General features: G+C 40.0%; 1 protein-coding gene across 2 annotated transcripts in view; it reads right to left on the bottom strand.

Annotated features, from left to right (window-relative positions):
- Window positions 1-15240, bottom strand: part of vps39 (VPS39 subunit of HOPS complex) — a 32389-nt gene that overhangs the window by 13163 nt on the left and 3986 nt on the right. Inside the window, exons 6-17 of one of the 2 annotated variants that reach the window (XM_078277037.1) lie at window positions 14300-14398; window positions 14075-14167; window positions 12331-12514; window positions 10091-10211; window positions 9355-9475; window positions 8907-9036; window positions 8119-8261; window positions 7768-7908; window positions 6469-6610; window positions 3772-3858; window positions 1618-1691; window positions 1140-1356 (exon numbers count right to left, since the gene is read on the bottom strand). In XM_078277037.1, the coding sequence (XP_078133163.1) occupies window positions 1140-1356; window positions 1618-1691; window positions 3772-3858; window positions 6469-6610; window positions 7768-7908; window positions 8119-8261; window positions 8907-9036; window positions 9355-9475; window positions 10091-10211; window positions 12331-12514; window positions 14075-14167; window positions 14300-14398 (1552 nt within the window). The remainder of the gene's footprint in view (window positions 1-1139; window positions 1357-1617; window positions 1692-3771; window positions 3859-6468; window positions 6611-7767; window positions 7909-8118; window positions 8262-8906; window positions 9037-9354; window positions 9476-10090; window positions 10212-12330; window positions 12515-14074; window positions 14168-14299; window positions 14399-15240) is intronic. The other variant, XM_078277038.1, reaches the window with a different exon arrangement.

Raw genomic sequence — 15240 nt, 5'->3', positions numbered from 1 at the left:
CTCCTAGAGCTATCGTTAGCTTAATTATATTTCACACAATTTAAGCTCTTTTTTTTCTAAATGAAATATGATTAGTATTAGAATACGTGCATTGATACACCCCTGATATATAAGTTTTTCATAAAACAGTTTTATAAACATAAATAATGTATATAAAACTGAATAATCTCTGAGAAACAATATCTTAATATCACAGACTGTGTTCTGCAATATGCTTCATAACGCAATAACCTGGCCCAGGGACAGATTTATCTATTTAATTAGTTGCTTTGTTCAGAGTGCACATTAATGAGCTTCCCTGGAAATGTAGCCGTCTGACAGGTTCATTTCAATACACGGCCTCTGGGTGATCATTAAAAAGCCCAAATTGAGAGAGACAGATGGATTTCATAAGTCTTTATCTGCACAGCATTGAGAGACAACTATCTGGATGAGTAAGCAAAGGCAAACTGAAGCCATCTGCAGTGATGTAATCACATGGAAATCCTACGATAAATTAGAATTAGGCTCTTTTGGCATTAAGAGGATATTAAAGCCCAAGGGTCATGTTGCCCTGCAGCTCAGTCACAACAGTTATACACTTCCATATAAAAGCATTCCCTTTACTTTCAGGTAGAACTGAAGTATCTGTCAGTGCCTCTAATTTCACATCTGTATCAGGATGAAAATACATTCAGTCACAATCAGTTTTTAAAGAGGTAAAAATGTAACTATAAAACTGTGTATGACTTTTTAAGTGCCTGCAGATGCTAAGTTAACCCTATTAAATCAACACTTTTTTTCGATGATTTTTTTTCAACATTTGTGACGCTTTTTAAAACATTGTTAGTGCCTTGTTTGACGCTTTTTTCAACGCTTTATTCTGATGTTTTCTAGGCTTTTAATGCCTTTGGTCGCTTTTTTCAATGTTTTTGGCGCTTTTGTCACTTTTACGTCATTTTAGTCAACATTCTTTGACGTTTTTTTTTTTTTTAAACAGTTTAATTGCCAAGAGCGCTGCGTTGAACCATCCATGTTATTTTTGGGCAATTTTGTTGAAAGAAACCCACATTTCTGATATAGAAAACTTTGAAAAGGGGTCAGACTTGACCCGAGGACAACAGGAGGGTTAAATGAACAAAGTATTGTCTCGGTCGTACCTTCTGGCAGTGAGTTGAGGTACTGTTTCATGAGGCCTTGAACCCTCTCCAGGTAGAGCTGGATCAGCACGTTGTGAAACTCTGGGCCCTTATCATCCCACACGTAAATGATGTGCTCCAAATATGGGATGGCGAGCTCCTTAAAGCCCTCCTTCAGAAAGTTCAGCACCTTGTCTCTGGGCAGAGTCTCCACCTCTGTCAGGTCCTCGGTGAAGATCTGGACAGGAAGAGAGATTTTTAAAACTACAGGAGAGCTTTCTTTATGGTAAATGGACATACAATGTAGTATAAGGGGCTATTGTCATTTTGACAACTGTAGGTTATGTGAAGTAAAAAAAAAAGGCACAAAAAAGAATGAGCTTCCATCTACAACCAAACAGCAACACATAACAATGTAAAGCAATTTACAACATTCATATAGAACCAAACAAGTAACTGAACTCTTATCTAACATTTTGTGAAAATCTCTGTGTCCCACCTTCAAGCCATCCTCAGGACAGATCTTCAACACCCAGGGAGAAAACTCAAAGATTATTCCCAAATTCTCCATTCCTGTGTGTGTGTGTGGGGGGGGGGGGGGAGATGGGGACAAAGCATGTGATCAAGCTCATAATCAGCAATCCGCTTTAGAGAACTTCCTTTCAAGGAGACACATGCAGCACTTTACCATCAATAACACATCAATACAACAATGATTTAGAGTTATTGTAATTGTAATATTTATCGCAATACAGTACATCCTTTTTCTGGTAATGTTATTTTTTTTCCTGAACTAAAAAAAGAGACCAATGTTGTAGAGCTGCAATAATTAGTCAATTAATCAAGTAGTGCATCAACAGAAAATGAACTGGCAACCACTTCATAATTTAAGTCGTTTTTTCAGCAAAAAGTCTTCCAGGTTTGTCCTATTAGTTGGACAAAAAAAAAAAACAGACATCAGAGATTTTACGATGTCACCTTAGACATTATTGTGACAGTTTATAGATCAAAGATTGCGTATTTATGTAAATAATCATCAGATGTGCTAGATCCAAACTGAAATTAAAGAGTAACCAATATTCCAAAATATACCCAAGCAAGAACCAGTTGTTATCTTGACCTGGATAAGTTTGAGACCCAGTGTTCCCCACATGTTGAAAACGTATTTGTGATAGATCTGCCAAAAATGGATTTTGAAGGTTTGTTTGTATTGTTATTCCAAAAGCATCATTCCAGTTATAATGGCTTTCTTTATTTGTTTGTAGTTGGTAGAAAGCAGAAAAAACGTGCTGTATAATGCATTGCTACCATTAACACATTGAACCACTGCCAAGGAGGTTGAAAGCCTCTACACAGCTTTTGATATTTTTTCCGCTGGGTTTTATTTCACAGGCAATTTACTGGATTGAGTTTCAACACATTAATAGGCTGATGGGAAGAACCGAAAACAAAAATTACTCCCAGCATTTTTTTCTACAGCCAAGACAAAATCTTAAACTTAAGAAAATCTCTTTGTGACCAAATGCAATGCTTTTTATGAAAAGTAGTTTAATGTTTAAACTATAACAGAACACGGGCACTAACAATACAACAATGGTATTAAAAAAGCTTCTAATCATCTCCATCATGGGCTTACTCTACAAGAGACATTGGTCCAATCCCAATGTGAGCCCTGAGGACTAAAGACTCACAGACTTCATTGATCTCAGGTGCTAAGTGAGTGAGTGTGTGAGGCCACATGGGCTCAGATAGGTATAAATGGGATTGGGACAGCACTTCACGAGATCACGTTACCTTGGCGACGTTTAATAACAAAGATGTTGCTGACACTTGCCGGTTTGGCAATTTTCATTTTAAGTTTGTTGCTTTCCACACGGCCAAGGCCCAGGAGACGGCTGCCTGATTCCACATTTGGACAACAGGTTGGTCTGTGTTCCGTGGTCGTGTGTCGTGCTGTTGTTTACCTTTGTAATTCCCGGATTTCCCTATGGCCTCCGCACTAAACGTCACAATGCTTTGAACTGTGGGTAATTCCCTTTGGTGAAGTCTGCATCGATGCAGACTCACGGAAAGGTCTCGGTAAGTGTGTACTCAAACCCTCACGCCCTTTGAAATTTGACATTGGGACACTAAGCCCTTACGAATTGCGCGAGAACGCGCACCAAAGTCCGTGAGTCTGTGAGTCCGGCCTTTGGGATTGGGCCGTTGTAATGACCCAACCATTATACCACACTGTCACAATTAATTTGAAACGTTAATTTAACAGACAGACACAGAGACACACACACACACAGACACACACACACACACACACACACACACACACACACACACACACACACACTTAACTGCCAAGTATCCAGTACATTAATTTATCTTGCCATCACTGGTGCAGAGGTATAAACGATTCACAGAGTAAATACTGACACATATGGTACAAAACCCTCTCTTTTAGCCAGTGCCAGACATATGAAAGAGTGCAGATCGTGACATGCGACAGACGATACACTTCATCCAACATCCACAATCAATCAGGGTGAAAGTTCTCTCAGAGCCTTTCCCAAAATCACCCCAACAAACGTTAACATATCTAGTGGCGATGACAACTTTGACACTAACTTAAAACAGACGTAAGTTGGCCGTTGATCCTTACCCAGTCTTTGAAGGTACTGCACCGTTCGCTCATGGCCCTTCAGTGGAGAGTTGGCCTTGGTGGACTGGTCCAGCAGCACCTGCAGAGCTGCGGGAGGGCAAACAGGGTGAGGAAAAATGAAGGGAGGCGAGAGAGGGTAGCAAGAGCAAATGTGCGATTAGTCTGAGTGATGGAAAGTAGAGAGATGTCATCTACTCTGTGGCGTGCACTGCGTTACGTAACTCTTTTGTCAACAGAAATTGGATGAAGCACACGCACAGTGTTAATTGTTGAACAGGAACAGCTGGTTTGAATTGAGGGGCCGACCCGAGCAGCATGACATCAGAAGCACAAATTGCAGCAGGTCGATTAAAACCAGCCGGGGCTCACAGCGAGAACAGCCCAGAATCTGTCGCAGAATCCCGCCAGAAACCAAATAACATTATGACAGCTCTGATCTACGAGGATGACGAGTCGACCGCATGCAGGAACTGTGTAGCCCGACAGAGCAGTTCCACGATGTGCCCAGAACACAGCTTTGTTACAAGCACATAACTGGTACCTATTGGATTAAAACATGATGGAATAATTCAGCGTAAAATGGCTCTTGTATTTGAATTGGGAGATAATGAGGAGGCCGCTGACAAAGGCTGATGTAGGTCTCGCATCAAGTGATTCTTCATTTAAATTCGAAACCCCAAACTCAGCACCACTTTGAAGGTGAAATTGGGAACAGATGTTTCAGTGTGTGTTATTGTTGTGTGCTCAGTTGTCATGCTGAGGCCTGCAACAGAGGAACAACATTTCGGTGAATAAAACTGAACTCCGATATCAGTCATTATCCAGCTGACTGACTTATCTGTTGTCTGCTGCTTGATTATTCATTTCCCACTTCTAAAACAATGCTTTATCACATCGGAAATTTCATTGGAAAAGTAAACAAGTTTGGGACAAAATTGAGTTTTTATTTAAAAGGTGTATAAAATGCAGCTCTATCTCCAGCCGACTTTCAAAATTTGACGCAAAAGCATTAGCAGCAAAATGTACTTAAAACAGTGAAATTAAAAAGGACTAATGTGTTTGATTATACCATTATTATTACTGATGCATTAACATGTATGGAGCATTTCAATCGCTAATGTACTACTTATTTAGCTATATATTGTATGTTGGGTAATTTAATCTGTGTGACACTGAACTGACATTCCTTCAAGCCAGTGTAAACCCTTGCTGTACAACAAGCCGTTGGTCAAGCTTTGTTTCCTGATTCAAACAATATTGAGAATTTGTTAGAAAAGCAAAGAATAATCCTGTTTTTTTTATTCCCAGTATTTTTGAAAGGAGTTTGTTAAGCAATGAGTTAAAATACATGGAGGGAATCTTGGCAGCATTTGTTTGTTTTTTTTGAGGAAAAGAAACTTCAAGCAACAGGGCAGTGATCATGTTTAGACTTTTCCTTAGTAAGATCAAAAACCACAGCATATTCATATTTCTTTCCTTGCATTCGAAATAAGATCCAATTATTAAGGGTTTATTTTATTGGAGTTTACCAGGTTGGTCAGTTTGGCTCTGTGTTGAATTAAGGTCAGTGCACATTTCTTTAGAATATCAGATATCAGTCAGCTCATCCAAATGAAAGAGAGACAGCGTGAAACGATACCCCTGTAAACAGAGCTAACAGTGTATGTACACATATGTCTGAATGTGACTCACAAAATGTATTTATCAGATATATAAAGTCTTGTTCATATGTATGTACGTGCCTGATTTTATGATATATTTTCATGTTTTTTTTAAATACAAATTGTGCCTACTACTTTCTTATGCAGCTGAAAATGGTACCCATTCATGCAAAAAAAAAGCCTATTTGAACTTGCACTTGAATTCAACAGAGCGAAAATATCTGCCAGTTTTCCAGGAAAGCCACAACAGCTGAAGGTGTATTAAAAGCCAACAGTTCAAATAAATTATTACACTTCAAATCACACATAATCAAACAGAACTGGGTTAAAAGTAAAAATCACCATATAAATTGTCCTTTTCAAGTAAAGCAGATGACTTATTTTGTTTGTGTCAAGAAAATGCATAAAATATGCCCCGCTTTTAATACTGCTGGCAGAATTTTATTTTTATTTTACAGTAAAAAAGTAGCCTGGATGACACCAGACCCTTCTCAGTTGTAACTGAGAGTGGATCGGGGCAAACTTCATTCACAGCCCATTTTCACTAATTGGATAGCCCTTCAACCAGTCAGACCAACGATCCGGGTGACGTAGCAGCGACAGCGGCATCAACGGGTTGCTGCGCTTCGGTGGCCGTCATGTTGAATGTAAACAAAAAGCTGCTCGCCGTCGCTGCGCTATCGTCATCGTGTAAAGACGTTTACGAACCACAGACGTTTTGATTACTTGTCAGATCTTCGTCAGGTCAAAATGCTTTTAAATGGTTACCTTAACCATCTACTAATAAACTGAGGGTATTTTTTTTTTTACTTGCCCATGGACTTACTATTCACAATTCAAGTAGCATGAAATCAAAACTTGTAAATTCATCCCAAAGAGTAGGAGTTCAGAAACATCAAATATATCCCAAAAATACTGTTGTAAAGTTGTTTGACCTGATGAAGATGCGACTGGGAAGCTCAGATTCCCATAATTATACACAGCTCTCAGCATGGGTGTCTGACTAGCAAGCAGACCGCCTCTCTTTTAACCTTACCTTTCTGGTGCAGGCCTTTCTTCTCATAGAGAATAATGAGCTCGCTGTACTTATGGGCCTTTTTCAGGACGTACTCGCTCTCCTCGATGTGGCAGTGGTTGTTTTCCAGACGAAGGAGAGGCGACACCAGGGCCACGTTGGTCTACAAGAGGGGAAGGGCATATTATAAAACATGAACACCGCACATTCCCAAACTTTAATCCATTCACCCCTTCAAAGCTCAAGTTGTCTTTTGACCTCACTAATTATTTCATCCTCTCTGCTTAACAGTTTGTTTATCATTTAAATAATCTGGTGCAGGTGTTGGCACTCCAAAGCACAAATTGTCTTGATCTCCAGTCACTCCTAGGTTATCCCTCCAGTGTACTCTGATCTGCCCTGGGAGTTCCTCTGCACCTGGTGGCATTTTTCCTGGATCCAACATGGATTGGCTCTTCTAAACGTTAAGCAGCGGCAGAAAGACGGTTTAGCTCCTCAGACAAAGCCAAAACTATCCTGTGGAGAAACTTACTTTGGCTGCTTAAAATAATGATCTCATTCCAACACAAGTTACATTGCCTGGTAAAAGTGATGCTTTGTTTCCCAGGCATCGACCTCCCTGAATCAAACACCAGACATCCATAACTGAAGCTACTACATCTCAATGACAATCAGGCTTACACTACTTTTAACTGTGACTCAGTTTTTGTTACTTCAAAGTAAATCTGCCTATGAGTTGCTTAACACGGAACCCATTTGGCTATGTGTGAGGCAAAGTTAACTGTTTGTGTTGCTGCCAATTTCTACAAAGTTTTCTATGTGTTTGGAATTACTTCTCTGTGATATCATACCATTTTGCTCTAAGTGGACGGTGAAGACTTTCAAGTTTATTAGAGCCAACGTAACCTTTCTCATGAAATATAAACATTTGGACTAGGTTCACTGACAACTGCAGGTTGGTTGTTGATCAAAAAGTATGCCATGAGTGATGCATTAAGGAACAGAGAAAGAAACCGATCAAAATAAGTCGGTTTAAAAAATTCTTTCTAATAAAATGCGTTTGCATTTACAATTTTAAACTCCTAGTGACAAAATGACAGCATAAAATAAAAACAACAGAACCTTTTAGAAGACAGCACATCAGTAAAGAGCAACATACTGTACAGAGCGTATTCTGTAAAGTCTGCAAGACATTGAATTATCAATATCAAGAAATAATTATTGTTCAAAAGGTGGCAGTCGTGACTGAAATGTCTCGATTTGTTAAATCACAACAACAACACGCATGAAGAAAGAAAGTCAAGATCGTCCGGGCCTTACGTGTAAGTAACATTTCAGCAGGGTGGTATCGATGATCTGCAGGAGCTTTTTGCGGCTTTTAATAGTAGGCGTGCCCTCCATGAGCGGAGACGTTGTAGAAGGGTCAGAGTCATTCAGCTGTTTCACCAGGTGGCTGCGTTTCTGTGGGGAAAAACAAATAAAGATGTGGATTATTAATAGTGTACTTTCTTTGATTTACATCAATTAACTTTATTACTATACAACCCTTTTTGTTAATTCTCCTCCAAGTAGAGCCTCATTCAAAGCTTAAATCTTTTACAATGTGGGGTCTGACAAAATGTATCACTTCCTCCATGGATTTATGCACTATACACACACATCTACACACACCTGGGTGAGGTAATCGATGAGAGCGAGATGAGCCTTCTCCAGCTCTGCCCCGGACAGAGTAGGCAGAGGGTTAGGATAGTGCAGCTGTTTGCGGTAGTCCGACGGGAGCAGGTCTGGGTACAGGCCAATCACATGGGTGGGATCTGCAGGGCACACAAGGGGAAATCTGTCACACTTTATTCCACGTATGACTCTTGAGTTTTATTTTTGTAGACTTTGATTAAAATGGAAAAGTGATTTGAAGACTGATTTTATAATACAAACACACAAAAAAACATATTTAATTGACCAGACCTGAAATCAAGGGCTAATTAGAGCAAGGGAAAGTCTGTCATCATTGTGGAATAAATTCTCACAAACGCAAGATGTGACATCATTACATGTCAAAGTTATACAGTATGTAAATAAAAACATTTCAATCAATATACACAATAGGCAACAGATGTCTAATGAGGTCACGAAAAGAGAAAGGAAAACAAAAAGTAGGCAGAATAAATGTGGCTATATAAATCTGAATTAGGCTCAAATACAATAAAATAGATCATAAGAATAATTATGGGTGAGGTTTATCACACTGGGACAAAGCCAATCACCTCATCAAAGTTGACAAGAGTACAACATATTTTCTTTACTACTCCAGATGTCTAAGCTATGGGCACCCATCCCATGCAGTGATTAGCCATGTGTTAGAGGTTAAACCAAATGAATATTACAGCACATGCAAGTCTTACACATTTGGCCTGAATAGACAGAAATCAGGTGTCCACTGAGAGGGAGGAGAGGCCTACCTGTGCCCAGTTTGGCAAACACCTGCATGGAGTCATCAAATCTCTTCTGGCAAAACAGATTGAAGGCATAGAGATTCTGGATGTGATGTATCTGCTGCTTCTTATCACCATCCGAATCATCCTTCATCTTCTAGCAGAAAGAAAAATAAAGAAAAGCAAAAAATACATCATGCTACTGCAAAATGTCTCCAGTTATTTAGCAGAATAATAGCTTTACAAAAATGTGAAAACCACATGAATGGCCTTTTTTTTAACACATTTTTAACATGCCCCTGGAAAGCCAGATTGCTAGATAAGCTGACAAAGTCCAAAGCTGTTTTGCTGTTTTCAACATACTGCTCCTAATCAAGATAAGTGTTTTGGTGTTCCATCCTCTGAGCTAAAGCACCAATTTAATCTTGAGGAATAAATTAGGTTAAATAGTGAACTAAGTGGTTCTGCCGCTCACCGCCAGCTGCAGAGCCAGCTCAAACTGCTTGTCCTGAAGAAGCTGTCGGATCTGGCTGGCTATTGACACGGGCACCAGGCGCCACACAAAGTGGTTGCTGGCAACATAAACAATATTTTGCCTGGGAAAGATAAGAGGAGACAACAAGATTAGAGAGGCTGGAACAAAAGGGTTTTCTTTGTAAGGAAGAACTGTTCATTATCAGTATCACTATCATAATAAAGAAATAGAAAACAGCAGAATGGACTAAAGCGGCAAATCATGCATGATGCTCTTTTAAGAATGCTATGATAGGAACCAGAGAGTGGTAGCCATGAAACAGCAACAATTCATTATCAAACCTGCAACTTCAAGCCAGGAGTCTTGCAGTAGCCATGGCAGGATTTTTATTTTACCTCAAATATACTGTACTGCACTGTATTGCTTTTTTTTAATGTTATAACAAGATTATTTTCATTTTATTATGACATACTGTATATTCTTATTCAAACTATTCTGTTTTTACAAGAACCTTTTTTGTTATAACAGCCCGCCCGCCCGCCCATCCATCCATCCATCCATCCATCCATCTAGCCGTAAAGTGACTTATTCATAAAAGTAAACAGCTAATGTCCAAACCATGTTAGTGCTATAGTTCAGTCAGAATTAGGTGACTGCAATTTGCAAGAATACACAAGTTCCTTTGTAAGGATAAATTGCCAGAAAATCGTATACAGATTACAAGCGACTGCCTTACCCTGCTGAGGTGATGAAACGCGGCCTCTGCAGCTCCACACTCTGCACCAGCAGCCTCGGCTCAAACGTCCGGATCTCCACGTACCGAGGGAGAACAGCTATGATGTACGGAGGCTGGTGCTCTGTGAACATGTAAAAGGGGCAAGAGTGTAAAACTTTCTGTCAACCAAAACCGAACTGCCACAGATGGGTTTGTGACATACAAATATTACGTATCTTCTGCAAGTCATCAAATCTCTGTGGACTTACATACACTAGTTGTTCTTCAAGTTAATACATGGGTCTGACAATATGATTGATAATAATACAATACAGCAAAACCTAAAAGGGTGAAGGGAGAATAGGTAACTAAAGTTCTTTAAAAAAATATATATTTTATTTCTTTCTTTACAGTATTTGACAGTTAAGGTGAGGGAGAGGGGTGTGACATGCAACAAAGGTCCTCTGCTGGAAACGTACCAGGCGTGATGCAGTTATGTGGCATTTGCTGTAATCATTTGTCTACCAGGGCACTCTACTACACTACAGTATACAGTATATCCAGTAAAGGGCTACTTTTTTTAAGATTATTGGGCATTTTATGGCCCTGACACACCAACCCGATAATCGGCCGTTGGACAGTCTGGCGAGGTCGGTGACTTGAGTCTGTTCGGTGTGTTCCGGGGAGCCGACTGATCAGTCCGACTGCCTTTTCTGCCGACGGTCGGCCGTCCGGTTGGGGTGTCAGGGGCTTTAGCCCTTTATTTGTATAGGACAGCTGAAGACATGAAAGGGGAGAGAGAGGGGGAATAACATGCAGCAAAGGGCCACAGGTTGGAGTCGAACCCGCGGCGGTAAACCTCTATAAATGGGCGCGCACTCTACCAGATGAGCTATCCAGCCGCCCTCTACCATGTATTTACCTTGTGATTAAACGTTTAGTCTATTACATGTCAGAAAATAAAAATGCCCACTATAAGTTCCCAGAAGCCAAGGTGACGTGTTCAAATCGCTTGTTCTGTCTAACCAACAGTGTTTAATTTACAAATGATCAGAAAGAAGAAGTGGATCCACACATTGGAGAAGCAGGAACCAGCGTACGGATGGAACATTTGCTTAAACATTTTTTTTATGGAAATTGAATGTTGAAAAAAGGTTTGAGAGTTTTGATGTCCACCCAAGTTAAACTTTGTGTCTTGGAGCAGGTGCCCTGGCTGTAATTGGGGCAGGAAATCCAGCCGGAGACAGCCATCTAGACAGGCTTTAGGTTGGGCTCTGGATGTGGGACAGACTACACCCACAGGCCAGGGGCCCAGGGCCTCTGCTCCAGCCATCGACAGTTAGGACTGTCACTTAGATGCATTTCAAACTGACCAGCACTCATCCCCCCGTTCATGCATGCCTAAGCCACAATGTTGACTACATCAAAACAAGGAAATTGCAAACTGTATGAAACCACTGCTTGGAGGATTCATTTCCCTTTCATATTGTTCCTTTTTGCATTCCAATGGGCACTGAAAGAGGATCCTTTGAAACAACGTGAGAGCTCATCTGCATCACTTCAGTTGCAAAGCTCATTAGTAACCGAGACATGTGGTGCCTTAGTCAAAGGGGTAAAAGATCTAAAATGATGTTTCCTCTTCTGACATGTGGAAAACAGCAGCACAGCTCAGACAGAGTGGAAAGAAAGACTTTGCGCAGGGGAAGAGGAGCTTGAGGAAGAGAAAAGAAAAGACAGACAGACAGCTGCTGGATGACAGCAACTGGCGATGGCAGTATTTAGGCCAAATGCTTCATCAGGTGTTAGAGCAGGTTTGGTCACATAGCAGTATATGAAACAATCTGTGTGACAGGAAGAGAATAAACTGTACCGTCACAGGCACAGGTACCATACATACCAGTCAGGGAAATCAAATAGCAACAACCTGTTTCTCCTCTGAGGTCAGGTGAAATCAACTCCCAGGTGTGTCACATTTTGGCAAAACATCTTCTGTGTTATCGGGAAGTCTAACCAACATACTGTAGAGAGCTGAGGGAGGATCTTTGGCTCTTGTAACTGGCATGTCTGTGTGTCCTTTTGACTTTGCAGTCAATATCAAATACAAGCAAAGCCATCAAGACTCATAAAAGAATAGAAACGTGGACTGGGTATGTAGTAGCTTGTTTTCCATATAAGCAGAAATAGCATAACTAAGTGTAGAATACAGAAACAGTAAATATGAAAATGCCTTCACAGTATTAGTTGTTGCGCCTCTTTCTTACCCATTGCTATAGGGATGTCTGTCCAGTTCAGGGCACACTTCTGGGTGCAAACGCCCTCTTCATTTAGCACTACAGTTAGGTCGTCCTGGCCAAGAGCCACCTTCCCATCAGCCAGTGGGGCAACCAGAGGCTCCAACTGTTTCCCAGTGGGGAAGAGCTCCTTGATGGAGCCACGGCCATCCATCTGGTCGACAGGAGAGATGGCACGAGTGAGTCAAAAGAACCTACCCATAAAATCTTACAAACATATGAAAGGTCAAATAAAACAAAGAAAAGCAGATTAGACTAGCAATAACACTACCAAACATTAGATGATAATATGAATAACAGGAGAAAGGAATACTAAGGATGAAGCCCAAAATAAACACACAAATTAGACACAAAACAGAGAGGAACTCATTTTATAACCGCCTGCTTCTACACTTGTCAGAAGTGGTAAAAGAAAGAAGAAGATGATGATTTTTAAAGTGATACTATTTCCAAAACCTGTCTATAAAACACTAACTCAAGACTTGAAAGGCACCTGCAAAATATTTTTTATCAAGAGTCATGACAGAATAAAGCCCAGTCCACAAGGATGCACATCAACCACAGAAAACTGAGACTTGTGCTATAAAAATTTTTGTTGAGAAAAAACTGAGCATAGAGATGGAAAATGGAGAAATGAACTATAGGGGCTTTCCGACCGGAGGGATTTTTGCAGTTTTTAGAACTAAACATTCCTAGAACACTTTTTTCGTTGTGTTCCGACAGGAAAAAGTTGGGCATTTTTAAGTTCCTCTTGCCTCAGTAGCATACTTTTTTAGCTCCTACTTCAGAGCAGGGTCTTTTCCCTTTTCCTAGGTGTACTTGATTGGTCAAACTTATAAGTCACGCCCACTGCCAACTTGGAACTTGCAGACAGAGCAACAACGGGACATTTTTAACAATTGTCACCATCTTATTCATCACTAAATTCACTTCTGACAACGTTTTAGGCGAGAAATTAACTGTTTAGATTTCGAATATAGGCAGTCTTGCGAAAATTGATGCCGAATTGACAATTTGCTTCAAAGTTTTCGGAGTTGAGAAGCTCCATGAAGTGAGGCGACAGCCAGCAGGCGCCTGCCCCGGCCTCTAGCTCGTCGCTCAGCCAGTCATGCTCAGACACCTCGCTGTGAGCTGGAGGTCTCTCAGACCGCTCTCGTAAATAAGAGGCTTTCATTTCGCCGTTGACGGTTCGTTTGTTTAAATATCACAACACATGTCCATCATAAGATTAACGGGAACCTGTGGTTAACTGTCTTTTCGGAGTTAAACTCCACAAGCATGTCCTGTGGCTCGCCGGCCGTCACTCACACTCACACACACACACACACACACACACAGCAGGCAGAGGCGGGGTCTGTTCCGAGTATAATAAAGCCCCGTCTGTGTTGAGCAAAACATTACGTGAATTACTACGAGAATGGACGGAATGCTGCTTTGTTGTTGTATGTGGCGCTAAGGTCTAGTGACGATGCTATAAAGATCATTGCCGTGCTGGCCAGTGGGAATGCAAACGGAAAAAAAGATTTTGGGGGAGAGTAGTTCTTAGAACTGCTTAGAAGTGTACTTTTCCTCTAAAAAGTACAAGTACTGTTGCAGGGGTGGTTTCAATGGATGGTTTGATACTTTGTAAGCCTCTCTCACTATTAAGAACACACTACAGGTAAGTAAAGACGAGTGTGAAAAGCATGGTGTTAGCCTTTGCTGTAGCACGTACCCGAATGAGGTAATAGTCTCGCTTGAAACCAACACATATGGAGTTTTCACACCAAGCCATGGACTTTGGAATGTCTGGTGCACCAAAGTCCCCCTGACAGACAAAAAGAAAATATTAAGATGATTAAATGTGTCAAAGGATTGAAAAAAAAAAAAAAAAAAAAAATAGAACTCTAAACCTGGATCAGACTGCAGTGAGTCACACCTCAAACATATTACATCTTACCTGCAGCTCGTGGAACTCTCTGTCCTTCCAGTAATACAGCTGGAGCTTCTTTTTCACTGCGACACACATTCTCAACCTTTCCTCTCCTGCGCTGGTTTGCTGAAAACAAAGTAGACAAAATATATAATTCATGACTTCAAATTAAGGAAAATAGGAGTATAACACAGAAATGTGGAAACAAAAGAGAAAAAAAAAATAGTTATGACTGTGCCATAAGATTGTATGTTTTTTTTTTTACTTGACTGTATGTTTTTTTTTTACTACTGTTAGACATCTAAATGTGTCTTCCTGTCTGCAGTGTGCTGATTTGGCTAAGGAAAAGCAACAAACTTGACATGCACTCTGATGTCTCATGCTCTTTATTCACGTTTTTAATTAAAGTGCTACTAAAGAATTACGAACAAATGTCAAAATAATGGATTTACCTTATCTTAACCCTTTAGAAATTTTTTTTTCTTACCACGCTCAAAGTAATTATGAAGAAAAGGCTGACTGGAACGTAGAAAATACACATTCAAACGGCTGAAAGACAATGGTGAACTCAAGGAAACAGTCAGCAGTAATATAAATACTGCAATAAGTAATATATATATATATATATATATATATATGTGTGTGTAAAGTTTGAATAAATTGAATGAAAGTCTGAATATTGTGAATGAACCTTGGAATATATTGAATGAAAGTCTGAATATTTTGAATGAACCTTGAATATATTGAATGAATGTCTGAATTTTTGAATGGAAATCTGAATATATTGAATGGAAGTCTGAATATATTGAATGAATGTCTGAATTTATTGAATTAACCTTGAATATATATATAAATGAAAATCTGAATATATTGACTGAATGTCTGAATATATTGAATGAAAGTTTAAATGGAATCTGAAGTGTGACACTATGAGTGAATCAGCAAGAAATCTAGTGTCAGCAATTTTG

This window comes from Sander vitreus, chromosome 20, assembly GCF_031162955.1.
Source record: "Sander vitreus isolate 19-12246 chromosome 20, sanVit1, whole genome shotgun sequence".
Taxonomy (NCBI): domain Eukaryota; kingdom Metazoa; phylum Chordata; class Actinopteri; order Perciformes; family Percidae; genus Sander; species Sander vitreus.
This window is presented reverse-complemented; position numbering and strand designations above follow the sequence as displayed.